Below are 26,562 nucleotides of genomic sequence, written 5' to 3' on the forward strand. Positions count from 1 at the left end.
CCAAATTAAACACAAATAGTTTGTGCTGGATTGTGCCATTGAAATGGTTGTTTGTGCTACTGTTATTAAAGGCTAAAGTGTCCACCAATTAGGCAATCAGCCCCCCATTTCTTCCAAATTTAACCAAAATAATCACAATCGTTAGTGGAAGGTTTGTGTTGGTTTGTGCTGTAAAAATTATCCACTGTGCTATGTTTTTTTTTTTTTTTTTTTTTTTTTTTTCGTAATTAAGCTTATTACAAAGGTTGACCTAAGTTCACCCAGCACCTAAGTTGCTTCAATTTAAACAAAAATAGTTTGTGCTGGATTGTGCCAGTGAGATGGTCATTTGTGCTACTGTTGTACGTTTTCATATATTTAAGATTAAAGTGTCTACTGATCAGGCAATCTGGCCCCTATTTTCTCCAAATTTAACCAAAATAGTTGCAATCGTTAGTGCTAGGTTTGTGTCATAAAAATTAACCACTGTGCTATGTTGATTTATATCGTTATTAAGCTTATTATAAAGGTCAACCTAAGTTCACCCAGCCCCCAATTTGCTCCAAATGAAACAAAACTAGTTTGTACCCTTGAAATGGTCGTTTGTGCTGTTGTACTTGTTGATTTATTAAAGATTAAAGTGTCGAGCGATTATGCGATCAGCACCTTGTTTTCTCCAAATGTAACCAAAATAGCAATCGCAATCCTTAATGTTAGGTTCGTGTCGGTTTGTGTCGTAAAAGTTATCCACTGTGCTACCTTGTTTTTTCCTTGTTATTAAGCTTATTACAAAAGGTCAACCTAAGTTCACAGAGCCCCTAATTTGCTCCAAATGAAACAAAAATTGTTTGTGCTGGTTTGTGCCGTTGAAATGGTCATTTGTGCTGTTTGTTTCTTCATTTATTAAAGATTAAAGTGTCGAGCAATGATGCAATCAGCCCCCCATTTTCTCCTAATTTAACCCAACTAGTCTGAATCTTTAATGCTAGGCTTGTGCTGGTTTGTGCCATTCAAATGATCATTTGATTTATTATTTACATACTTTTTCATACTATTATTTTCACCCTTTATCAAAAGTGTTCTGTGATGATGTGACCAGCCTCCCCATGCTCGAAATCAAACCAAAATAGTTGTAATCATTTGTGCTGGGTTTGTGCTGGTTTGTGCTCTTAAAATCTTAAAATGATCGTTTGTGCTGTCATAATTTTTGATTTATTAAACATTAAAAGTGTCCGGGGAAGACGTCAGCAGCCCCTCCATAAGCTCCAAATGAAACGCAGCGTCTCTGATGTAACCAGCGGGGTTTTTAAATAAGCGGCTGTTCCAAAAGGATGAGCATTAAGAGCTGTGACTGATGAATTTGTTGAAACTGCTTTTAAACGATCATGAGCAGTGAGCTTTTTTTTGTTTTAGCTTTTATAGCATGATTTTTGGAGCACTTATTCCAGTAGACCACCATGTCACATGATGTGGCATGCTTTGCAGCATGAGCAGTCTTTCTGTGGGGTTTCTGCAGGAATCATATACATTTGGTTCATTTCCAGCATGAACCAAGGTGCAGACAAGACCCGAGACTAGTTTGGGACAAGCTGTGACTCTGCTGTGTTTACCTTGGCTGTCCTAACCCAGTAAATTGGCTTAAACGACTGCTGGTGTTAAAGTAGCTGTGCTGTAGCTAGTTAGAGTTCGGGTGTGTCACTGTTGCAGTGGCACGAAGACTGAAGATTAGCCAGCACAGCATACTTGCGGTGCTGCGGTTGTGAGGTGTTGTTCTTCTTCACTAGATGGCAGTCTTGGCCTTACAGTAGTGGAAAGGTCTGAACTAGTTATATAGTCGCTGGCTGGCTTCTGCAAGGTCTCAACTCCACATGCTGTCAACAGCGATGACTGCGCGCGCACACACACACGCACACAGTCGGTCTTGTTTATTTGCTTTTTATCAGCTGAAAGCAGGAGCGTGTGATCGGCCACGTTAGCCAGCCTGAGGTCAAGCAACTAATTAAACGCGTGCTTGCGCTGGCGTGCTGTGCTACTATGACAAAGATGAAGGCGCAGAGCAAGCACATGGGCAGTTTTGTGCCCCAATCTGAGACAAATTTAGTTTCCTGTCATCTTTTGATAATACAACTATGCGAGGCTGCGCTGTGCTCAGATGTACTGTTCATCTTTCGGTTCTTTAACTCTTCTTAAACTGTAGGTGCCAAAAGGTGTGAGGACACTGAACTATGACCCCAGCAGCCTCTCATCGGCATAGAGGAACGAGAGGCATCCACTCGTATTTCCGAAAATAGCAGCGGTATTCCCTTTTTAGATAAAGTCAATACTGGAAAATATGTTTAAAAAAGTAAAATTGCAACAAAACACCGATATTTGTGACAAGCATGTCATAGCTCATCACACTAGTGTCGATCCGACACGCATACTTCCCTCGGTATCGAAATAATCGATGTTTGAATGGATGCGCCCAGCCCGAGCATCTACAGTAATGGGAGGAGGAGGAGGGTGCGTTACGACGTAGTAGCAGGCAGCCAAGCAACAACAAAAAAAAGTTTCCAGCCCAAGTCCGCGACAAACACGGTGGGCATGAACTCTCAGGGAGGACGTTGTGAGGATTTATGCGGCGATAGGGAGCGGTGATTGCGGCTTGAGGGTCGAGGAGGGGTCCCCCCTTACCCGGTGAAGGTGAACATGGGCCAGACAGCTGTGTCTGCCGTGTCTCACACAGCCAGTGGTGAGTGTTTGCTCCCGGTACATTTTGCAATATTTACCCCCAGGAAGTGTAAATATATTAGTACTTTACATTGACTTTCAGATTCCCATTATTCAGCCTAGCAACTTCCATGCTAACTCTCGTGCTAGCCGTCAAAATATTTTTAAAACCGCCTCCGGCTCATCTCACACCGCCTCATCGCGTTGCCATAGTTTGATTAGATAAAAGTGTGCAATGTTTGCTGTTAATATCATAAATGGAGTTGTTGTTGTTGTGTTAATGGATTGTTTACAGAAGTTGCATTGTCGCTGCTAGCAATTGTTAAGGCGTGAGTGGCTTTAGCTGGGATGACATAGCACCGCAACTTCTAGTCGGCTTGTTAGCCTAAGAACGAACCCGAGGTCCGTGTGGGAGCTTACCTAGCTGAGCGAAATCTACACCCAGCGACAAGCAGGGAACCTGTTGGACTTGACAAACTAATTTCAAAGCAATAAGGCAACTTGGCTTACAGCTTCACAGGAAACCGGAGTTGAAGTTTGACGTCTTGCACGGGTCACATGTGTTTACACTTGTTTTTAGAGCTTTGGAACCGGAGGAATAACATCCTCGTAGGGAAGTTGACATCTGTAAGCTTGCCCCAAAAAACCCATACACACATTAAATATACATATTATTAAACAAAGATTTATATTATTAGTTATTAGTGTCAAGATTGTGGGTTTTTTTGTGTTTTCATTGTGCCTTTTTGCTTTGTTCTCCTGTTAGTTGAGTTTTATTTCTACCTCAGGCCAATTTAAAAAAACAAAACTAAAACAAAAACAAGCTCAGGCTACACTTTGGACACCCCTAACCAAAGGCATTCACATTGTACACAGAACACACGTAGGGCATAAAGTACAGTAAAAACAAGAATTAAATACGATTAAATATATTCAGTTCTACTTATTCCCCATGCAAAACATTTTTTTCAAAATACTAAAACGCCAAATGTACATCTAACTTTCATTGTAGTCGTACATTTGGCTTTTAAAACAGCTCTCAGAGCATTATTATGCTTGTAAGTGCAGAAATGAAAGCACTGAATGAGCAATCTGACTATGACAAGTGTGCTTCCTCACAGTGAACGTTCTTTACATATTTTTGTGAGCGTGTTTGGGGGTTTTTATTTCATGAAATCCCTTCCGCACCTGCTGACGGCGACACATCTTGAGCAACAAGCAGCGCTAGATAAACTATAGCGTCACTGCAGATTGTGCAGGCTGATTGCGAGCAAGGTGGTGAAATGTACTGTATGCATTCTTGTCCATTCAGAATTGCATTGGCGTTTTGTGTAATGCTATTACGTGTAGAAGTGCAATTGCATAAACACACATCTTCAGTCTTTGTGTAAGCCATTTTATATGCTTTATAATTTGGCTGCAGGTCTGTGATGCCAAAAAGTAAACATTTGTCTTTTATGGGAATATTTGGAAGCGAGCCTTCTGTAAATAAACCCTCTCATTGCTTTGCTGCATTATGGAATACAGCCGGTATTTATGTTGCAACATTCTCAAAGTGCTTACATTATGCAACTTCAATAAGAGGAAAGGGAAGTGATTGTATTTATGCCTTTTTTCCACATCAGTAAACAGTTTTATGCAGCATCATAATCATACATAATCCACACCTCGAGGTCCGCGTAGAATCCAAGTTTAAGGGCTCTGGCCTACTTTAGTTGGAGGAAGGATTGTAAGACCAAGCGTTAAAGCTGCAGCGAATGCCCAGCCTGCGTTGCAATGACTTCCACCTCTGTCCTCGTTGAGACTTCTTCTTTGACGTGCTATGGTGTGTGCACCCGATTTTTTTAATTATTTCCCCCCCCACTCTTGCGTTCTCACCCCAAATCCTTCTTCCTTTGTTTGTAACAACATGCAGCAGAGGAAGGAAGCCTCTCCCTTTCCTCTCCTTCTCCTCAGCAACACTTGTTCCTGTCATAAGAGGGCACAAAACATCCCCACTTAAATATTATTCATTAAAGTTGCTCCAAGACACCCTGCGAATGGCAAAAAACCTGGAATAATGGACGCACCCATTAAAAGACTGAAAAAAAACATAATATGGGGCTTGTTCCCCAGTTGTTGGAAATATAATATTGAATTTTGCACGTTAAGCAGCAGTATACAGTGTTCCCTCGCTACATCGCGGTTCACCTTTGTATTTTTTCAATGTGCAATTTTGCATGTTTTTTTTTTTGTTTTTTTTACAGCATATGTTCTGCGTTCGTGTGGTGTATTAGAGGGATCTATCAGTGCTCTGTTCTATGTGTCTGTTATTGTATTTACTACTGCTACCAGTAGAGGGTGTTGTATACTCATGTGAGAGTTGAAGACATGTGCCGCTGGAGTAAAGATGTCCTCCCTCCATCTCAATAATGTGTAACCGTTTGAAATACAGAGCCACAACAGTCCTGATTGGTTAAGGGAGAACCCGCCCATTGCGTTCTGCGTTCTGATTGGCTGTGGACCATTGTCAGTCAATCTCCTTCGTGCAGCACCGCCATGTTTTCTGTTGTTTGCTAGCGATCATACAACAGCAGTGTGACTCTGAACTCTGTATGTTTGCATGTTTTCTCCCCGACAAAACCCACAATGTCGACGAAACGTACTGCACCCATAAGGCAGAGGAATCCAGCCATCTCACAAAAAGTTGGACTTCTGGACATGCTGAAGAAAGGCAGAAATTACGCGGCTGTAGGGAGCCATTACGGAATACTGTAAATGAATCTCCAGTTCATGGAGGACGACTGGGAGGAGTAAAATACTACAACAGGAGCAATACGTTTTAACAAGGATACAAAAACACTACAGCTGAACGGCGCCAGGACGAGGCACGGTCAGAGGAGTGAATACCTGTGAGTCACTTAATAATTTCTTGTGTCCAACCTGTTGAGTTGATCATTAAAATTCAAACGAAATATGAACTTTGAGAGTGTTTAAACAACAGAGAAATGTGAGAAAAAGTGTATAAAGTGTATGGTGAGGGGTTTTACAGCCTTAAAACATATATAATCATTGTAAAAAAAAAAAAAAAAAAAAAAGTTGGCGACTTTGTGGATTTCGCTTATTGTGGGTTATTTTGGGAGCCTTTCCCCCGCGATAAACGAGGGAACACTGAATGGCAATGTACTTACAAAACAGGAAGTTACGCATCACGTCTTGTCGAAGCATCGTTGTGCTAGAAAATATTGAATGAATTGACTTCAGACAGTGCCCTCCCTCTGCTGGATTCATAGCAAGACTTCCCCCCCCTTCAAGTTAAGTTTCTGTTTGTCTGTTAGCTAGGGGTGTCACGAGACCAAGTCACACGAGATTGCACAAGATTAAACCAGGACGAGTTCTCGTTTGGAGAAAAGCTGTATCCCTTAATCACCCTTAATCACCCAGCCGTTCTACTGAAACCCATTGCATTTGGCTCAGCGCCAACTTTCAAGCACCCGCGATCACCGCATCCATTTCATAACACACCTCATACATGGAAGAGATCCGTGTAAGGGTATTAGCAAGTGTTAGCAAGTAAGGGTGCGCATTTAAGTGTTTCCTGCATCATGCGTTTATTCAGGAATGAAAAACAAGTCAACAAAGGTGAAGCATCCGCCGAGCAGGCGCGCAGGAGTGAGCCCCACCTCCGTAACGCTGTGCAATGCACGTTGTTTTTATTCTAATTTTTTTTTTTATTATAACTATCAAAGGACACCTGGTCACCACTGACGTAAATAGACAAAGACAAATAGACAAGAAAAAAACAGTGAGCTCTAGTATTATTATTTTTATTATTACAGTATATAATCATCAATCAGTCATTTTTTCATTGTAAAATTAATGTTAAAATCGTGTCGTTGTCGTGGACCCAATCTTGTGCATCATCTCGTCTCGTGAGTTAGGTGTCTTGTGACACCCCTGTTGTTAGCTGAACAGTGCAATGTGGCAAAAACTACTGACCCAAATGAAGGAAGTGGAGTCCCCCATGGCTCACTCCTTGGCCCCCAGTTGCTTGCATTTGACAAGTGATTTGGTACATAGAGTATAAAGTCTAACATGCACACCAAAGTACTCTGTGACATTCAGCATCTGCTCTGCAAGGAGGGTTTCCCCTTAATTTAGCGCATTTTTACAGAACTAACAGTTGACTTTGCTGAGTAACGCTGTGTGTGAGTACTTTAATGTCACGTCTGCTGTGCTTCAACTTGAGCCTCTCGCCACACACACACACACACACACACACACACACACAGTTCCTGACTCACCCATCTGGCGTGAAGTTACGAGTCATCTGCTTCAAAAAGGAACGCCTCGTTGTGAAATCCAGCGTGAAATCGTGCCGTCGAGTCAGCATTTTGTAATGACGACGACGACAACAACTCACCGGGCGAAGTGAGACGCGGGCCATTTAGAGGCGTGCTTTGATTTAATTGAAAAGTCATTCTCAGTGTTATGTTGGAATGAATGCAATTTGCCGGATGGAGCAATGTTGTTGTGTTTTGCACCCGAAGGCATCACTGAAAAACCACAATCTTTTTTGACATGGCTTCTTTTTTTTTCTTCCTTGAGTAATCTTTGCAAATACAACTATTGTTTTGCTCTTATATCCACACAGGAACAGGAAGCGTGTGTGTGTGTGTGTGTGTGTGTGTGTGTGTGTGTGTGAAAGCACCAAATTAATGTCTGGGGAGTGTACTGAACGCTGCGCAGTACTTTTCATGTCTTCATTTGTGTTATTTTTATCAGCTTAATTGTTGTCTAATTGCAGTGTTGTGCGTGCACTTGCTGTTCTTTTCTGCCACATTCTCTAGCAGCCAGCCTCGTCACTCACGTTGGTGCAAATGAAACATCACACTTTCTTTGTTCTTGGAATATTATGACTGTATTGTAGTTTTTTTGCCAACAAATGTATGATTAAAAGAAGTAAAAGATAAACTATTCATTTTGTTCGAAGAAAAGTTGTAATGAAATATGATGTCATCTAATATTAATATCTTGTGTCTTGTTGAGTTATGAGTATTCTTGCTAATTGCTTTATCCTTGCAGTATTCTGACTTTTTCCTTGTAAAATTCAATGCAACTTTATTCTTGCATAACTACGACAATTTTGTAACATTTTGACTCTTTTCTTATGAAATCGTTTCATGTAAAATTATGACTTCAGCGTAATATTTAGAGTTTTATGTTGCAAAATTAAGACTTTTTATATTTAAATTTCAACCTTGCACTATTGAGTTTTTCTTGTTAAAGGGATAGTTTGGATATGGTATGAAGTTGTATGACATCCCTGTCAGTGGACTGTTTCAACAGTGACTTAACCCCCCCCAATTTGGTCCCGCGAGTCCAGTTCTGGTTGGATTTCCGTGACGAGGTGTGTATTTCCGCTTAGTTGTTGGAGAGTGCGCAGGGACACGGCGGGAGACATATATAAGGCCGAGCGATTTTAGGTCAGGTTTTTTTGAGGAGGCATTTTTATGATACAAATGTGTCACTCTCTTGAACGCATATTGTTTTGAGAAGACAAACTCCTTACTTAAATGACCCAGCGACTAAGTGAAACTATGTTCCTCGTCGCGGAAATCTGACCAGAACTGGACTCGTGCCACCAAATGTGGGCGCAAGTCACTGTTGATGTACTACACTGCTGATGATGGGGATGCCACACAACTTCATGTCAAAAAATCCGAGCTATCCCTTTAACTCATTCAATACCAGAGACCTATTTATACATTTTTTTTAAACCCGAGCACTCGCTCCCAAAGACGTATTAATACGTCCTTGGCAGTTTTTTGCGCAAGAGGCAAAAAGAGGTGATGACACAAGGGCACGATAAAAGAGGTCACTCTTCAAGCGTTTTTAAACCATAAAAACAGCACAAGGTGGCAGAAGTACACAGTTTACTTCCAAATGTGAAAATTTTAAATAGTTCATGGTGTTATATTTGTAAATAAATAGTTATCTAGATGTAAAACAATCCTTTTTTCGTGTTGTTTATGTTGTGGTGTAGTTGTTTCGATGTTTGAGCTGCCACAAAAGCAAAACATTTGTGTCAAAGTGACAGTTATGCTTGAAATGTATCTTTTCACAAAAAGCTGTTTTACTCCCTTTTTTATTCGGGAACTGATACTTTCCTGAAACTTACCTATGTTCTACTGCTGATTACTAACGAACGGAAAAAGGTAGAAATAAACTTTTTTTTCCCGATAAAAGACGGGAGTCTAATCCTTCTTTCGGTAGGTTCCATGTTTGTATAGCCATAGAACACAATATTTTCTGTTCCTTGAAAATTCAGTCAGAATCGTCTGAAAGGGTTGAATTTTGAAAAATGGCTGGGATTGAATGACTTAAATGTAACATTTCAACTTTTTTCGTATTTATTTAATTTTTGAGAATTTAGTTTTGAATATTTTTACTTTCTTGCAGAAGCACAGCTTTTTTTGAAAATTTTTTTACTTTTATATTTTCAATATTTTTTTGCATTGTTTACTTTATTCTTTTTGTAAAAGTACAACTTTGTTCTAATGAAACGACATTTGCTTGTGATATTTTGCCTTTGTTTTTGTCATATTTAGACTTTTTTTTGTAAAATTGTGACTTAATACCCATAAAATGTCACTTATTTTTGTAATATGTAAGATTTTTCCCATGAAATAATGACTTTGTGCTCATGTCAAATTAATATTTTTCCGCCACAATTTGACTTGATTCTTGTAATATTTCAACTTTCAACTTTCAAAATGATGATTTCTTTGTGTGATAGTTTGACTTTTAAAAAATATTTTTACTTTTGATTGTAAAAATTATGACTTTATTCTTGCAAAATTAAGCCTATTTGTGGAATATTCAACTTTTTTTTTGTAAAAAGTAGGGCTGTTGGTGCGTGTGCATGCGTTTGAAATTTCTCTACAATGCGTAACCTTCTGCTCGCTACACTCCTCCACACTCTCTCACTTTCTCCTTCCTGTCATGTGTGGTTTTTCCGTCCACATGAGCTCTTACCAAATGCCCTTCTGCCACCTTGTGACCGTATTTATTGCTTAAAATTGCTCTGAAGTGTTCCCTCGTTTTATTTCGGGGGATAGGTTCCCAAAATGGCCCGCAATAAGTGAAATCCGCGAAGTAGCCAACTTCATTTTTTTTATAATTAACAGCGACAGAGCGAGGGCAGACTGTATTGTGCAGTTGCATCATCACCTCTTTTTGCCTCTCGTGCAAAAAAACGTAAAAGACGTCTAAATACGTTGTTGGGATGGGGCGTATAACCACGTCTTTGGTATTGAATGGGTTAATTGGAATACTACTTGGTTTGAGTCAAAGTCGCTGATCCGCTGCTCATGTTTTGGTCATCTCTACATGTTCCCTCCAGTTGATGCTTTGGAGAAATCGTCATCACTGGCCAGCTGCGACGTGGTGGTGGACAGCGGCGCCGATACCCACAATGCACCTGCGTCACGGCAGCAGCAGCGAGGCAAGCTGTCCAGTCTCGGAAGGCTGTTCAAACCCTGGAAGTGGAGGAAGAAAAAGAGCAGCGACAGGTTCCAGGATCTGTCTAAAGGTAAGGTTTTGCATCTTTTGAGTGTTTGAGACATGCGCTCTTTGACCTTCATGGTTCGTCTTTGCAGTGTTGGAGAGAAAAATCTCAACAAGACAAACGAGAGAGGAGCTCATCAAGAAGGGGGTGCTCATCCCGGAACAAGGTTTGTCTGATCCTTAACTCCCTTAATGTAGCAAGACTGTTCAAAAACTTTGTAGAGGGGTTGTGCATGGGTCAAGGAAGAACCCCTTTCATTTTCGTTCAAGTAAAGCAGATAAAATCAAGATGCGGATCAAGCGCATTTAATTATTTACACTCCACACATCAAATCCAGCTGTTTGTGATGCGCATTACCGCCACCTACAGGGCTGGAGTGGAGCATTATCACCCTCCACGTCCCCCCAAGGAGCCAGGATGGACATGTACATGTAAAACTCAAGCATCGTGCCCCAGTTTGTTCATAAAATGCATCGCAGAGTTGAATGTTCTCTCGGGTTGCTAAATTACAGCTGTCGATGTCCCACTTCTGACAGACGAGCCAGTCAGCAGGGAAGCTTTGAACGGACACGCCACATCCAGCGTGTCGCCACAGCAGATCAAAGTGGAGATTGAATCCATGGTGACGCGACCCGCCGACCAGACTGCTGACCCTCTGAGCAATGATGACAAGACAGGTGACTTTTTTTTTTTTTTTTAATATTACCTTTATACATTACGTCCTGGGTGTATTTGTTTCTACTACTGAACCGCTGCGCATGGAGGGGTGAAAATTGGTCATAGCAAGCTCCCCTAGTGTGTTGCCTGTGCTATTATTTTTCTGACAAATACACCATAAGGCGCTGATGTTAAACCCCGAAGTGTGACCCCCGTCAGTCGGATTGACGTGAAATTTCTCACACAGCTCAAAGCGCACTACAAAACACCCACTGCAACTTCAGGGTGTTTTGCCTAATCGCTGTGAAATTCGGTACAAACCTTTGGCTTGCAGACACCTCATGTGGTCGTGGGGGGCTACCTGATGCCTGCGGGCACCACGTTGGTGACCCCTGTCTTATACCTTTTACTCTGCTTCTAACTCTCTACATGTCCCACTTATTCCATCCCCTGCTTTCAAACTCTTACACACCCCGTTTTCCCCTCCTCATCTGACCCACTCAGAGAGAAGTGATTCTAAAACCATCGCCCGGGCTGCTCAGGCACGCCCCCGGGATGCTCAAGTTAAAAAACAGAACAGTGCCGCCGCCGCAACCCCGCCGCCTGCCTCCTCCAAACCTTCGGGTGGCACTGCGACCACATCCCGGCACAGAGACGCTTCCTCTGGGGCTAAAAGGACTGTTAAACCCCCAGGGAAGCAGAGCTCTTCCACGCAAGTGAAAGCTAACACGCGGAGTGCTAACAACGCTAGTCGTGCAATTGGTAAGTCAAGTGTGCTTGATTGCATGCTTAAAGACACACGGCCGCATGGATTCAAAGGACTTTCTGCGCAGTCCCCCCCCCCACAGTTTATGTTGGTTTTATAGCTATGTTTTATGTTAAGAGCGTACTTTGCGGTTCTGGTGTGAGTCTTTTATGTTCCAAAAAGCTCCAAAAGACTATTTTGTTGAATGTCTCCAATGTGAGTATACAGCAGGGGTGTCCAGACTTTTTCCAGTGAGAGCCACTTACTGAAAAATAAAAGGATGCAAGGGCCACTTTAATATTTTGTAGATATGCTAAGAACTTATATACACTTCAAGAAAAAAACTGCATCTCAGCTTTGTGAAAAAAGTGAAAAAGCCTATTATGAGTATAGACTTCGGTCTTTGTTCTTTTTTTCCTCATTTTGCTGTTTTTTTTTCTAACTATTTCAACTTTCTTCTCATAAGAGTTTATTTCCATAATAAGTTGACTTTTCTCCAACATAAAGTGTATTTTGTTTTGTTTGTCATAATATTACAGCTTGGAAAAAAAAAACATTTTTTCCAACATTTCAACACTATGATACTACAATAATTTTTTTTTCATAATATTACAATGTATTTTTGTAAAATTGCAACTTTTTTTTGCTAGAGTCCAACTTTTTTTCTCTTAATACTTTGACTTTGTTCTTATGAAATTACAGCTGTTTTATTCTTCTCTTTTTTTTTTTTTACTTTTCCATCTATTCCAACTTTTGTCTAAATTTTCTTCCCGTAATATTTTCAGTTTATTCCCCTAATATTTTTACTTTTCCCCAACCTAATTTTCCACAAATGACAAGTTTATTTTGTTTTGTTTTTTGTCATACTATTACAACACAAAAAACAATTTTTTTTCTTTAATATTTCAAATCTATGCTACTAAATTGACGTTATTTATCTTTTTAATATTACAAGTTTATTCTCGTAAAATTGTGACTTTTTTCGCCTTTAAATACGACTTTTTTCTCTTAATACTTTGACTTTGTTCTCATAAAATTACAGCTGTTTTTTCTCCATTTATTCTGTTGTTTTTTTTTTCCCCACCTAGTTAAATTTTCTTCGTGTGATATTTGGAGTTTATTCCATAAGATTTTTTACTTTTCCCCAACCAAATTTGCCACCAATTATAAGTTTGTTTTGTTTTGTTTGTTTCTCATCAAATTACGACTTAAAAAATTGTATTTTTTTCTTTAATGTTTAAAATCTGACATTATAATTCATTCTCGTAAAGTTGCAACTTTTTTCTAATTAGAATAGGACTTTTTTCTCGTTATACTTTGCCTTTGTTAATCAATTAATTAATAATGTTACAACTAAAACATATTTCAACTTTATGTTCCTAAAATGAAGTTTTTTCCCCTCATAATATTACAGCGTTATTCTTGTAAAATTACGATGTTAGGGTTAGGGTTGGAATTGGGATTCTTGGAAAATGACTGCTGATTTGTCCATTTTTGCTGCCGTCATTTTTTGTTTTTATTTTTTAAAAAAATATTAAAAATAGCCGCCGGGCAGTACTTTCCATTCAGTCTCCTATAATCGCTGGGCGTGTGTGTGGTCTACAAAAGTGATCTCCTGGTGTAGTTTTTAATTAACTCCAGAAGATGGCAGTAGCTACATTTGAAGTATCATGAGTGGTCAACATCCAGCAGCTTTATCGCCCTCTACAGGCACCAAAAAATGTTGATGTGTTTCGTGGATATGTTGTTCCACTTGCCGTGCTGTCGGCGGGTACTAATGCTAGCTGAGCACTTTGCTCCTTGGCTTTGATGACGTTTATTTAGGGTTAGTCTTTGTATTTATTCCAGGTCTGGATCATTCATGCTGGCACACTGGCTGTTACCCACACATCAAACAACAATGTGATCATTTTCTCTCTGGGGAAACAAACTCCAGTTCAGTGCAGTCAGACAGCATGTAATGCACAGCGCTTTTAATGTGAAGACCGAATGTGTGTTGTTGATCGTCCTACTTTCATGTTAAGCTTTCATAGCGTCGGTGTGAAAGCCCACTCCTCCCGCGGGTCCGCCAGCGGTTTGTTTGGAACGCAAACTGGTCAGTGGATTAAAAAAGGCCGGGGACCACTGCCTTACGATATTACAACATTGGTTCTGCAATGTTAATAAATGAGCTACGAGAGCTATGTTTTCCTTTCCACTTTTTCATGGACTCCAAATCATTATCATGGAAGGCATGCATCAAACGTGCAACAGTTGAATTAACATGTAAATATTAATGGTTCAAAATTACATTTTATATTTTGGAAAATGAATTAAAACATAATCCAGTGTGTCTTTTTTTTATATTTTATATTTTTTGTTTAATTTTCTTTTAATTTGCTCTAAATGCATACAAGTCAAATATCAAATATTGAATGATTCATTATGCACTTTTTGGGTACTTAACTTGACTTTACTACTCAGTTTCTTAATAAAAAAAGCAATAAATTCTGTGTATTTATATTATATTATGTACAATGTGCCTGTCAAAATGTCTCCAAACCTTTGACTGGTATATAATTAAAAGAAAGACATGACTGACTTAAACAAATCAGGTCACTGTGTGGCCCAAATGGTGAAATAATTACTCAGTAGTGCTCTCCGCTCTAATAGGCACCGCTTGAAAAACTGAACACTTTCTCTTGTTGTCCTCAGCCAAATCCTCTCATCCAAAGAAGACCCAAGGAGGGGGGACAAAAACCACCACCTCCATGGCCCCGTCTCGCTCTCGGCCACCTAAGGACGCTGCAGCACAGAGCGAAGGCGCAGACGCCCAGACCAATCGGAAAGCAGAATCTCAAGCATCCTCAGGTACTCAGAAAGCCTCCGCAGAGACTCCCAGTCAGCCTGAGGAAGGGAAATCCTCTGATAGCTCGTCTAAAGTTGCCCTCCCCGAGGCTGAGGACGCTCCTGCTGCTTCTCAAGACGCTCCAGAGGACCAACCTGCCTGCGGTGATGCTTCTACAGGAAAAGGGACCCACAAAGACACGACCCCCGAGCCTCCCGCTACCCATTCTCCCCATGTGAACACTGCCACAGAGGACACTTCCTTCACTGAAGCCGACTCTGACAGCGACTCCCAGGAGAAGGAGGCACTAAGAACGGGAGAGGACGGGGATGATGCACAGGAGGAAAATGGAGAGTCTGCAGAAGAGACATGCGGCAGGTACGTTTGCTTACAGTCCTTTGTGTGGACTAGGTTTGTGATTGTTGACTGCACTACTTGGCTGCAACCAGCGGTGGCGCTGTTGAGTCCATCTCAACTCAACTGACTCCGTCCACACGGTGGCTACTCCTCCAGGCAGCTTTCGTCTTCTCAGTACGACCACAGGCATGGAAGCAGGAGTTCAGAACATTCAGCAATTCTTTTAAGCTGTTAAAAATCATGTTTAACAATTTATAATTAACTTATTGTTAGTTCTACTAATAGTCAGAGACATTTTGTCAAATAGCCATGCATTATTCTTGTTATTCTTCCCAGTATGACGACGCAAATCAAGGAGGGCGGAGTTCAGAACATTCAGCAATTCTTATAAGATGTTAAAAATAATGTTCAAAAATATATGATTAATTTATTGTTAACTCTACCCATAGTCAAAGACGTTTAGTCAAATACCCATACCTAATGGGCAGCGTTATTCTACCTAGTACCGCAGACATGGAAGCAGGAGTTGAGAACATTCAGCGATTCTTAAATCTCTTTTAAATATGTGTAAAAAAAATTATAGTTCATTTGTAAATTCCACCCATGGTCAGCCAAGGAAACGTAGTCAAATACTCATCCCCTAATGTGCAGCAGAAGGTTCCCAATATGAGACTAGTATGGAAACAGGAGTTCAGAATCAGATCTTAAAACCAGCAAAAATTTGTTCAAAAAAAACAAAAGACTTACAAAATGTTGCGATACGAATGACAACGTAATCTAAATAATAAAAGCATCTAAGCACACTTGAAGTGGATTTACATTCAAATTGCTGCCAATCCAGATTAAACACGGTTTCTTTCTGATTGTGTACACACGGCTCAAATCAAATAAGAGACATAAATGTAATCCTGAAAGTATTGATTGAATGTAATATTGAAATGATGTTCTGATAGGCGATATTCATGTAAATATGCCGAGTGTGAGGTAATGCTTTCCATGTTTATTTCTATGACTAAATGCATTGTCTCATTACCTTGGACGGTGTAGTCCAGCCGAGGCAGACACCGTGAAGCCACACGGCGGCCACAACGTGAACACAGAGAACGCAGAGGTGACGGTGATCCCTGATAGCACGGCGACAGAATGCCAAACCAGCGACTCGGACTCTGATGGACCGATCCTTTACCGTGATGACGAGGAAGAAGACGAGGAGGACGAGTACCTTAACAGTATGGAGATACTTTTAATGTCGATGTACTCATTTGACAAGTGCAGGTGTACTTCATGCTGTGGCCAGCGTGTGTTTGCTTGAGTATATTTGACCTTTTATTTGTGCATGCTACCACCTCCAGGTTCTCTGGCCAGCAAGATCCGGCGACGAGACACCCTCAACATCAAACTGGGCAACCGGCCCAGCAAGAAAGAGCTGGAGGAGAAGAACATCTTGCCTCGCAGCTCCGAGACGGAGAGACACGAGCTCCGTCAGCAGATCGGCTCCAAACTTGTCAGGTGCTTCACAGGATGAAGACCTCAAATGTTCCCTGAGATGTGTTATTGTTAAGACAGTTTGTATGTAGATCCTTTCCTGCCGGAGCCGCACAGAGTCAACACAGTTTTCTCATTTCAGGAGCTTGAGCCAAAGACCAACCACAGAGGAACTGGAGCAGAGGAACATCCTGAAACGTAGGTCATCCCAAAATATTCATTTCAGTCACGGTGGAAAAATGCAATAGGTTCCGGAATCCAAGTCGGTCTGGAATTATTCATGCAATTAACTCATTCAATACCAAAGACGTAGTTATACGTTTTTTTATAAGCCCAAACGCCAGATCCCAACAACGTATTTATATGTTTTTGATGTTTTTTTTGCACGAGAGGTAAAAAGAGGTGATGATGCAACTCTCCACTAATGGATTTCACTTCAGAGAAATTTTAAGCCATAAAAATCACAAGGTGGCAGAAGTGCATTTGATAAGAGCTCGGCACAGATCATGTGGATGGAAGAATCACACATGACAGGAAGGAGGAAGTGAGAGAGCGTGGAGGAGTGTAGCGTGCAGACGGTTACGCAAGGTAGGGAAATTTTAACGCACACACACACATAGTTCAGTTTCAAATGTGAAAATTGTAAATAGTTCATGATGTTATATTAGTAAATGAATTGGTATTTTGATGCAAAACAAACCCTTTTGTGTTGTTTACGTTGGTATAATTGTTTAGATATTTGAGCTGTCACAAAATGCAAAAAATATTTGTGTCAAAGTGAAAGTTATCTTTTCGCAAAAAGCTGTTTACCTTCCTTTTCTGGTCGGGAACTGGTATTTTCCTGAAATGTACCTTTGTTCTACTGCTGATTACTAAAGAATGGGAAAGGGTAGAACCAAACTTTTGTTTTCTGATGAAAGACGGGAGTTTAATGTTTCTTTTGTTAGGTTCCATGTTTATATAGCCATAGCACACAATATTCTGTGTGCCTTGTAAGATCAGTTAAAATTGTCTAAAATACTGAAAGGGTTGCCTTTTGAAAAATGGCTGGGATTGAATGAGTTAAACTGCACATGTTGGAGTGGCCTTTTATTGTGGCCACCCTAAAGCACTCCTGTGCAATACTAATGCTGTCTAATCAGCATCTTGATATTCCATGCCTGAGAGGTGGATGAATGTGTTCTTTTAGTTCAGCTCATGAAAAATGGGAACAAAAACAAGAGTTTATATTTTTGTTGTGTACTTTACAGTATATCCACCCTTCTGTGGTGACAAAAAGACACGCTAATATAATAAGCCAAACTCTAAATTGTACGATTCCAGGGGCATTCGACGTTAGAGGTTCCATTTGAGCAAGAGTCCGGTTGGTGCGAACAACCCTCCATCATCACGTTTGACTGGATTTTGATAGGATGGTTTTATTCTATGCTGCTATTAAAAGAACATAATTTGCCCATTGGCTTGCATTGAGGCAACCAAGTGGAACGCTTTCAACAGGACAAATATCACCTCGCAGTCGTAAATAGAGGCGTACGCTTAATGCAGGCTTAGTAGGTGTGAAATGACTGTGTTGCTTGTCTGCTTGCAGAGAAGAATGAAGCAGAGGAGCACGAGGCCAAGCAGGAGCTTAAAAGAAAACTCTCCAGAAAGGTAGCCATTCTCACATCCACTGAAAAATGTTGTTGATTGTTGATTGTACCCATAGTTAATTAAGGAAATGTCATCAGATAAACTTCAGCATAAACCTTGTACAGTAACTAAAAGGAGGTTAAATGTCTTCCAGTTACATAATTTCTTCTTCAGGGAGCTGTGTACCGTAAATTCCTGACTATTTAGCGCACCTGAATACATCTATAGACCACACTTGGCTATAAGCCACCGGTGTCACTCCATGTTCCCGGCATCGTTAGTTAGCTCTGGTGACGACGTGAGACACTTTTCTTCATCGGAGTTTAACAGATGATACAACCCAATCAAAAGCTGGAGTAATTCTGCACTTGATCAAACATACTAAAGATTTGTCAGATCAAAACACGATTGCTGCATAAGACTTGAAAACGTGATATTAGCCTCCACTTCACTTCCCCAATTCACTACTTCTGCACTCTAAGCATCATGGGAACTGTAGTTCTTTTAGCCATAAATGAGCCGCATCATTGTTTAAACCCAGGGTTCAAAGCGTGTGAAAAAAGTAGCATCTTATAGACTGGAATTTACGGTAATTAAAGTTGACATAAATGTAGTTGGCCAATTTTTGTTTATTTTATTTTATTTCTTAAAATCTAAAACCAGATCAGATTGTGTACACACGGCAAAGATATAAATGACAATGTGATCTAAGTGATGCTGTCTAAGGTGTTGGAAGATAAATTAACTTGAAATTGCTGCAAAACTGGATCAGATCCAAATTAAACACAATTTCTTTGTTTAGATGGTACAGGAGATATGTGAACATCATGAAAGTACTGAAATGTGAAGTGTTTGGAAGAAAAAAAGCACCTACTAAGTAAGGATATGTTCAGCTGCCTGTAAAGAAGTTTTATGTTTGCAGCTGAGTGTGCGACCGTCGGTGGCGGAGCTCATCGCTCGAAGAATCCTGCGTTTTAACGAGTATGTGGAGGTCACGGACGCCAAGGACTACGACCGGAGAGCGGACAAGCCATGGACCCGACTCACGCCTGCTGACAAGGTGTGGTGTATATGGATTTGTCTGTTTAACCTCTTTCATCTCTCCAGCCATTGCTATTGTTTATGGCCTGCGTTGACATTTCTTCATAGTTTGAACTTTTCACACTGAAATACAAGCCACTCAAAGCAAAGCCAAGCATATGCACAAGCCTGTTTATTGTATTTGGAACAAAAGTAGATTGTAACCACAGAATGTTTATACTTGTATGAAAGACACGTTTAGTTGGAGGAATATTTCGTGTGGCGGGCCTGCCCTCTGCTGCTCAAATGTGGTACTGCTCATTATAACTCTATTGATGCTGCACACACATCTGTAATGTTTTTGTTGTTGTTGTTGTGTAATCCTGATACCAAATGAAGTACAGCATTGATTCTCACCAGTGGTATGCCAGCTATATGAATTCCATGCAGTGGTCCTCAAGAATACACGGTTAAAAAAAAAAAATCCATATAACATGACAATTAGGGACATAAACATATGAAATAATCAAACAATACAAATGTATTAACCGAATATCTGCTAAAAGTGTAATCCAAATGACATATTCTTTTGTAGGAATATTAATGCTGAACTCACTTCTTATGGACCGAGCCAATGTTCAAAGTTAAACCGCGAGCAAAAACAGGCGTAAGTGCCAAGCCACATATTTTTGAAGGTGACTAAAACTAATTTCCTTAGCAGAAGAAGCATCGTCATTGCAAATACATGTTGTAATCATCAGGAAGTCAATATAGTACACATGAAATTACTTTTTTTTTTTTTTACTTAAAAAAGTGATGGAAGCACATTACATTATCATTTCTTATTTTGGTAGGTTATGTTTAAAAAATCTTACATTTTAACATAATGAATCAATATAATAGAATTTATTTCCATTGTTTGTTTGTTTTTTCATGAGGCCCTATCACTAGCGTTCTCCATTTATACAGTGCTTCTCGGTGCTCGCACCAGGGCCCTTCAAGCAACCACAGCAGACCAGTGAGTGCAAATAAGTCAACACAAGCGCTTCCACTGACAGCGTGTGTGCGTGTGTGTGTGATTGTGTCGCCGCTGCAGGCTGCTATCCGCAAGGAGCTCAATGAGTTCAAGAGCAGAGAGATGGAGGTGCACGAAGACAGCAAACAGTTTACCAGGTAACCGAGTGCTTCGGTTGTTATGCAGGCCCACCGTGGTGTCGTCGAGTCGCTCGTCAGCGGCGTAAACACTGCAGTCAGCTCATCTCGGCCCATTTTTGTGGGGCTGTAGACACATTTCCACTTAGGAAGACTATGCGCACCACACATCTAAGGGTAAATATTTTGAACCATACAACTGGAGCTTTATTTTAATTGAATTAGTAATAATTCAGTTAGTAATTGTTATAAATTCATTTAATTTCTACAACATTACACTCTTCTGCACTCGGTGTGTATGCCAGCGGCCCCGCCTCCACCCACCGAGACAAAGAGACCGTACGACTGCCAAAAGCGCTCACTCCGTTCATGCCGCCGTTCTATGGAAAAATCGTGCCAAGGTGCTGAAAGCACAAGGAAAACATGGCAATATATACGTATTAAGGCCGGCAAAATGAAATTTTTTTTATTTATTTTTTTCCTGAACCAGAAATCTTGTTATGTTTTAATCTTGCGAGATCTTGTGACACCCCTACTTAGTTGTAATATTTGTTAATAATAAAATAATACGTACATTTAATAAAATGTATTGAAACTGTTGGTTAATTTAAAAAATGTATGCTAATTTAATCTACAGATTAAATTAATTTAAATGAATTAATTTAATTAATTAATTTTAGATTAAATTACATTACATTCCAGTTATTCATAATGATTTTATTTTTTGTTATTTCGTCTTATTTAGTTTTATTTTTGTCAAAATCAGTCAAATTAGTCTAAAATGTCCGCTGCTGAAGTGGTTGTCCTCTGAAAACTGGTTGGAATTGAATGAGTTAATGACATAAACACATGTCATTATAAATATTACATTTTTTGTATTTTTCTTTGGCATTTTCAGATTCCACCGGCCTTAATGAGTTGGACGTCAGCATCAAAACCTCAAAACAAGTCCACGGGCCCGACAGACCTGCATCGCAGCCCGCCTCTCCAAGCCGTATGTCCTCAATAAGAACAGATGTGGGTTTGTCTTGCAGGTCGGTGCGACCAGCCTGTGGAACTTTTGCACATATCGTACCCGTACCCGGGAAAAGTGCTGTCTCATTAGCAATCCTTTTATTTATTATTGAAAGAAAAATGCTGGAAAAAAATGTTTTTCTTCATTTTTGTTCTGGCTACAATGGAGCACTATTACAGGAGTGAATGTGGCTCAAGAGCACCATTGCGTTTGTGGGTTTTTTTTTGGGGGGGGGGCATTGTTGTCAACAAATATACAGTTTATAAAGTGATTGGCCACAAGAGGGCGGTGTATCATAATTAGTTTACCAGGCTGCCTTGCAGTACAGTGACGCCTAAAGACACGCAAGTTGTCTTAAAATGTGCAAAACGTCAATCCCTAAAGTGCTGGAAGGATTTTTAAGCTTTTAAACGTTTCATTTAGTGATGTTAGCTTGTGCCAAAAAGCAAATGATGTTGATATTAGCTTGTTTTTGCTTATGTTTCCCCCCTCCCCCACAAAAAAACAACAAAAAAAGTGTCGTTCTTCTTTTCTAGTTCCACTTCCACTTCCACAAGCATGCTTTTTCAATCCAATGTTGCCCTGTGGTCCTTGTTTGAACATGTTTGCCATGTTTGGGTGCATTTATAGCATTTAAATATAAAATGTTGAGTCATCCAGCATTCGGCACATGCTAGCTAGCTAGCTTGGTTGTGCTAATATATTTAAAAGCTGAACTGTGTCGATGCGATGCTGCTTATGTCCTAAAAATGCTGCTCTTCATTCCTCAAACTAGAATACAAATTCCCATAATGTTGAAGCTGGTTTTAGCTACTTAGGTAGCTAGCTAATGTAAAAGTGCTCTAATTTACAACTTGTTCACACATGCACTTTGTATTTATTCACATTTTGTGAGCTAGTTCTTATTTGGAAATTAATTTTTGTTGTTTTTCTGACAAAACTTCCAAAATTTAGAGATACTGTATGTTCTTGACGACTTTGAGTTTCCTGTTAGATTTCTCATTTTAACTCCCGAATTCCGGAAGGAAAACCGCAAACATAATCAGATCTTTCAGTTTGGTGACGACTGTACTTTTATTTTGTAAACAAGATGTTTGGTACCACTTCAATTACGACCCCGGAGCCGCAAAGCTGTTAGCTTCGCATAAAAGTGTTTACATTTGCTGTTGAAAACTAATATTATTGATAAATATCTTGTCATTTGTGTGTGAATAATTTAGGCAAAAGTAAATGTTAGGAAGCTCGCTTAGCAAGCTAGCTAGCCTCGCCATTCAGTTTTTATGCTAAGCTAAGGTAGACGTTTGATACCACTGTGCATTAAATATGATGACGTCGGAGCCGCAAAGCTGTTAGCTTGGCATAAAATTGCGACCGTTTACCTAAAGATGTTTGTTAATAGAAAGTATTTCATTTTTCTGTAAGTAATCTCGACATAGGCAAAAGTCAAGAGGCTGGCTTAGCTAGCTAGCTAGCTAGCCAGCCAGACTTGCCATTGGGTTTTTATGCTAAGCTAACATAGCTCGCTCTAGCGACAATCAATGTCTGGCATTGATAAGCAGAAGTCATCATTGTAAAATGTAAAGGACATTTTGGGGGGGGGACAAAATCAGAGGTATTAGCTTCAAACTGACAATCAAATCCTTATTTGGACATTGTATTTCCTGTTCCATGCCTTCCCGATGTGGTGTATATTCATGTGCAGGGGCTCAGTTCATAATAATAATAATAAAGTGTGTTTGGATGAGTCAACCCCGGAGACATAAACCCTCACCCTCCTACGCATCTCCAAAGTATTTTACAAGTCAAACGCTGAGAAAAGGTTAGCCATTACTGTCAGTGTAGCAGAAACATGCGTGTAAACGTTGTTGCGGCTTCTTGCTTGGTGTGTGTTGGACATGAAGGTAAACGTGTACAGTCAACAGTATTTGCTTCTTTACCATAATATCCACCATGTATATTGATCATTTTGTACAGAATGCGTCTGGATGCATGTGCGTATAAAAAAACAACTTCATTTTACGCTACAATACAAAAACTATGATGTAAATGTTTTACATTCTTTCTGACTGGTGTCTTTATTGTCTTTCTTTCTCTGATGTCGACGATGTTTATGAATGTGTGCCGTTCAGAAGACCGATGACTGGTTTTGAGGCAAAATGGAGCGCAGTACTTGGCCGTCACCAGCGGAGGCGCTGCTCTCCTGGCTGCGGCATTCTTCTCTATACAGTGCACTGGAATGGACGCAGGAGTTCAGAACACTCAGGGAGATTTTCCTCCACACACACACACACACACACACACACACACACACACACATACGTACATAGAGATACAAAGCTGATCAAAATTGTAAGACAAGTTGGAAAAAAGGCAAGAATTTACATTTTGGATTGTTGTATCTTAAGGAGGTTCAAAGTCCTGGGTGTAAATTTAGGAAGAAAGTTGAAATATTTGGGAGGAAAAAAATGAAAAAATGCGAACAAAAGCAAAGGCCGGAGCGCGTAGTAATAATACGTTGAGATGCATTTTTAAAAAAAAAAGAAAAAAAGTCACTTTTTAGCATATCTACATGATAGATACTTTATTGATCTCCAAGGGAAATTCACATTTCCAGCAGCTCTGCAAAAATGTTATAATAATGAACTTAATCACAAAATAAAATAAAACAACCAAGGCAAGACATGAGACAATAAACATCTCCACATAGCCTTCTGCCGTTTGACGCCCCCGCACAACCCGAAGCTCCACTGTTCCGTTGAAGGAGACAGCAGCCCTCGACTTGTCTCTTCAAAGGAGAGATGAAATGTTTGCCTTTTCAGGCATGATCAGTCCAAAAGCATCACTTTGAAGGTGGCCTTTGTCGTGTCCGAGTCACTTCCTTCCTGGTTAAAGTTGAAAGGACAATCCCGTTAGCTTCGGATCATCGCATTTAAGCGCGCTGACGGCTCGTTGTTCACCTGTTCGGCATGAAGCCGCGCGAGCTTGGTGGTGTTGGCGGACGTCAGCGTCCAGGGAAATGACACTCAACAGGATCTTTGCTTTCGCACAAAAGGCCCATCTCGCACAAGTCTGTGTTTGTGAGTCTGAGATCATCCATCCACCTCGCAGGCCAGGCTGGCACTCCAAAATGCGCACGTTGATCACTTTTATCGGCTGCTTCTAAAACACACGCACAGAATTTACAGTGCCTTCATTGTTTTGTCGGCAGAAGAACTTTGGAGTGCAGAGGGATTTCGGTCGTAAGTTAAGTTTCTTCTCGTGGGACGACAAGGTAGTTTCCGCCCTGGAGGTGTCGGCTGCAAGCTGGTTGTTATCTCAAATGAAAAAGTGCGGACGTGAAACATCAGTCTTAAAGCCGCCTCAGGCAGGCGGGAGTCACAGGAGGCCTCGCATTGCGCAATACTTGACTTTCTTGTCATTGTTACGAAGAGAGAGGAGGAGAAGCTTATGTAAGCTGGCTTTTTGCTCAGCGTGGTTCGCCTGTGGAAGCACGTCTGTCTGCCAATGCCTCTTAGCTGCGGTGTTGTAGCATCACACCATTAGAAGCCAGAAAATAACGATGAGATACCGTATGATGCTAGATAATCCTGTCAGTGATGCACAGTGTGTGTGTCAATGTTGAATAACAATATACCTGTGTTATGTCACAAAATCATTTTAAAACGCCAAACAATTGGAATGATGACATATTACAAATGTAATATTGGCACCGTAAATATTGAAATGCTAAATGTAGTCTAATAATAATAATAATAGTAATATAAAGGGATATCATGTATTTTTCTCAATTTTTAAAAATATGTTTATTTTGGCTGTGCTATGATATTTTTATTAAATTATTCAATTACAAATAAAAGCCCAAGTTATTTAATTTAATAAGTACAAAATAATGTTGCATTATTTTCATATTATAAATGTCTAATTATATATGATATTGTAAAATAATATTAATATAAAAGAGATTTTTGTTAGCCAATTCCCCCGTGCTGTGATAAGATAACACTACTTCATGAAAAATAGCAAAACAATTGATGATCAGACATGAATGAATGCATTTGTCAGCCAATATTGGATAATGTACGATTTTTTGTCATCCTGTACCTGCTACTATATTAGAAAGGGTAAAAATAAATAATACTGAAATAATGACGTTTAAATACTCAGTGTGGTCTAACCATGAAAATAGAATGTTTTTTGTATTTGTGTTATTTTCTATATGTATGTATTGGCTGTGCTATGATAATATTTGTATTCTATTATTCAATGACAAATAAAAACCCAAGTTATTTCATTTAATAAACACAAAACTACGCTTGATGATTTGGACATTTTAAATGTATAGATATAATATTGTAAAATAATATTAATATGAAATAAATTAGCGTTTGCCAATTCTTTTGTGCTATGACGTAACATTGCTTCATGAAAAAAACGAAACAATTTGCTGATAAGATATGAAATAATGCATTTGTCCACCAATATTCAATAATAATATAAAATCTCTTTATTGTAAAATGTAAAAAAACTAAATACTGAAATAATGACATTATTTAAACACGCATTGAAGTCTAATAATGATGACATCACGGTCTATCATGTCATTTTGTTGCCGTGTGTGCTGTGCTGTGCTCTTATGTGATGTTATACAATTATTTAATTACAAATAAAACCCACAAATATTTAATGACGCAATATTAAATAACGCTAGCTTCATTATTTTTGAAAAATAAGATAAAATGTATATATTATATATGAGATTATAGTAAAATCCTATCATAGAATGAAACAGGTTTTTAGACATGGGGGAGGGAGGGGTTGTCTCGCAGCTGGCCCTGGAATGCCTCCGTGCCAACAAAAGAGGTCGCTTGCAGCCTAATGAAGTGCAAAAGCATTCTGCCTGCTTGCATGAAACGACCGCTGCAGGCGCCATTACATCACAAGCAGGTGAGGAGAAGATCTACGGTATGTAGTGTTTGTCCCTCGAGGAAGCGTAGTGTGCGTCTACGTGTGCGTGTGCGTGTGTCCCGTCCACGCTTGGCTTGGCGGCGTTGCTTCCATCGGTGTTGCAGGGAGGACAGATGGCGAGGACTTGCCCCGCAAAGAGACATAATGACCTCATCACGCTGACTCATCTCTGAGCACAACAGTGACTCATCACAGCGTCCTGTACAGCAAGTTCCCATCAGGCAGGTCAAAACCATCCTTTCTTTGTTGTTTATTTTTTAATCTCTTTTAAAGTCACACATCCCATCCGATTAGCTGGCGAAGTAGCTGCCAAGCTACAGTTGAGTTGCTTTCACTTTTAATGAGTTTAAACAAGCACAACAGTAAAACACACACAAGTTTATCAATCTCGCTGGCTATTGTGCTTATATAGCTAGCTAATTAGCCAATCAACTAGCTGGGCTACTAATTGACGTTAGAAACCTGCAGTCCAT

General features: G+C 39.9%; 1 protein-coding gene across 7 annotated transcripts in view; it reads left to right on the top strand.

Moving 5' to 3' along the window:
- The window catches only part of phactr2 (phosphatase and actin regulator 2), a 43,088-nt gene extending 21,419 nt beyond the window's left edge, over window positions 1-21,669 (top strand). For 2 of the 7 annotated variants that reach the window (XM_054797836.1, XM_054797839.1), the window contains 11 exons: window positions 10,073-10,261; window positions 10,329-10,403; window positions 10,774-10,914; window positions 11,399-11,656; window positions 14,334-14,844; window positions 15,871-16,052; window positions 16,176-16,332; window positions 16,451-16,506; window positions 17,897-17,958; window positions 18,860-18,997; window positions 21,008-21,669. In XM_054797836.1, the coding sequence (XP_054653811.1) occupies window positions 10,073-10,261; window positions 10,329-10,403; window positions 10,774-10,914; window positions 11,399-11,656; window positions 14,334-14,844; window positions 15,871-16,052; window positions 16,176-16,332; window positions 16,451-16,506; window positions 17,897-17,958; window positions 18,860-18,997; window positions 21,008-21,118 (1,880 nt within the window). In that variant the 3' untranslated portion in view covers window positions 21,119-21,669. Of the gene's footprint in view, window positions 1-2,463; window positions 2,711-10,072; window positions 10,262-10,328; window positions 10,404-10,773; window positions 10,915-11,398; window positions 11,657-14,333; window positions 14,845-15,870; window positions 16,053-16,175; window positions 16,333-16,450; window positions 16,507-16,748; window positions 16,897-17,896; window positions 17,959-18,859; window positions 18,998-20,053; window positions 20,131-21,007 lie in introns of those variants that run through there. The other 5 variants (XM_054797841.1, XM_054797837.1, XM_054797838.1 and 2 more) reach the window with 5 other exon arrangements.
- The last annotated feature ends 4,893 nt before the right edge of the window (window positions 21,670-26,562 follow it).

The sequence above is a fragment of the Dunckerocampus dactyliophorus genome, chromosome 14, assembly GCF_027744805.1.
Source record: "Dunckerocampus dactyliophorus isolate RoL2022-P2 chromosome 14, RoL_Ddac_1.1, whole genome shotgun sequence".
Taxonomy (NCBI): Eukaryota; Metazoa; Chordata; class Actinopteri; order Syngnathiformes; family Syngnathidae; genus Dunckerocampus; species Dunckerocampus dactyliophorus.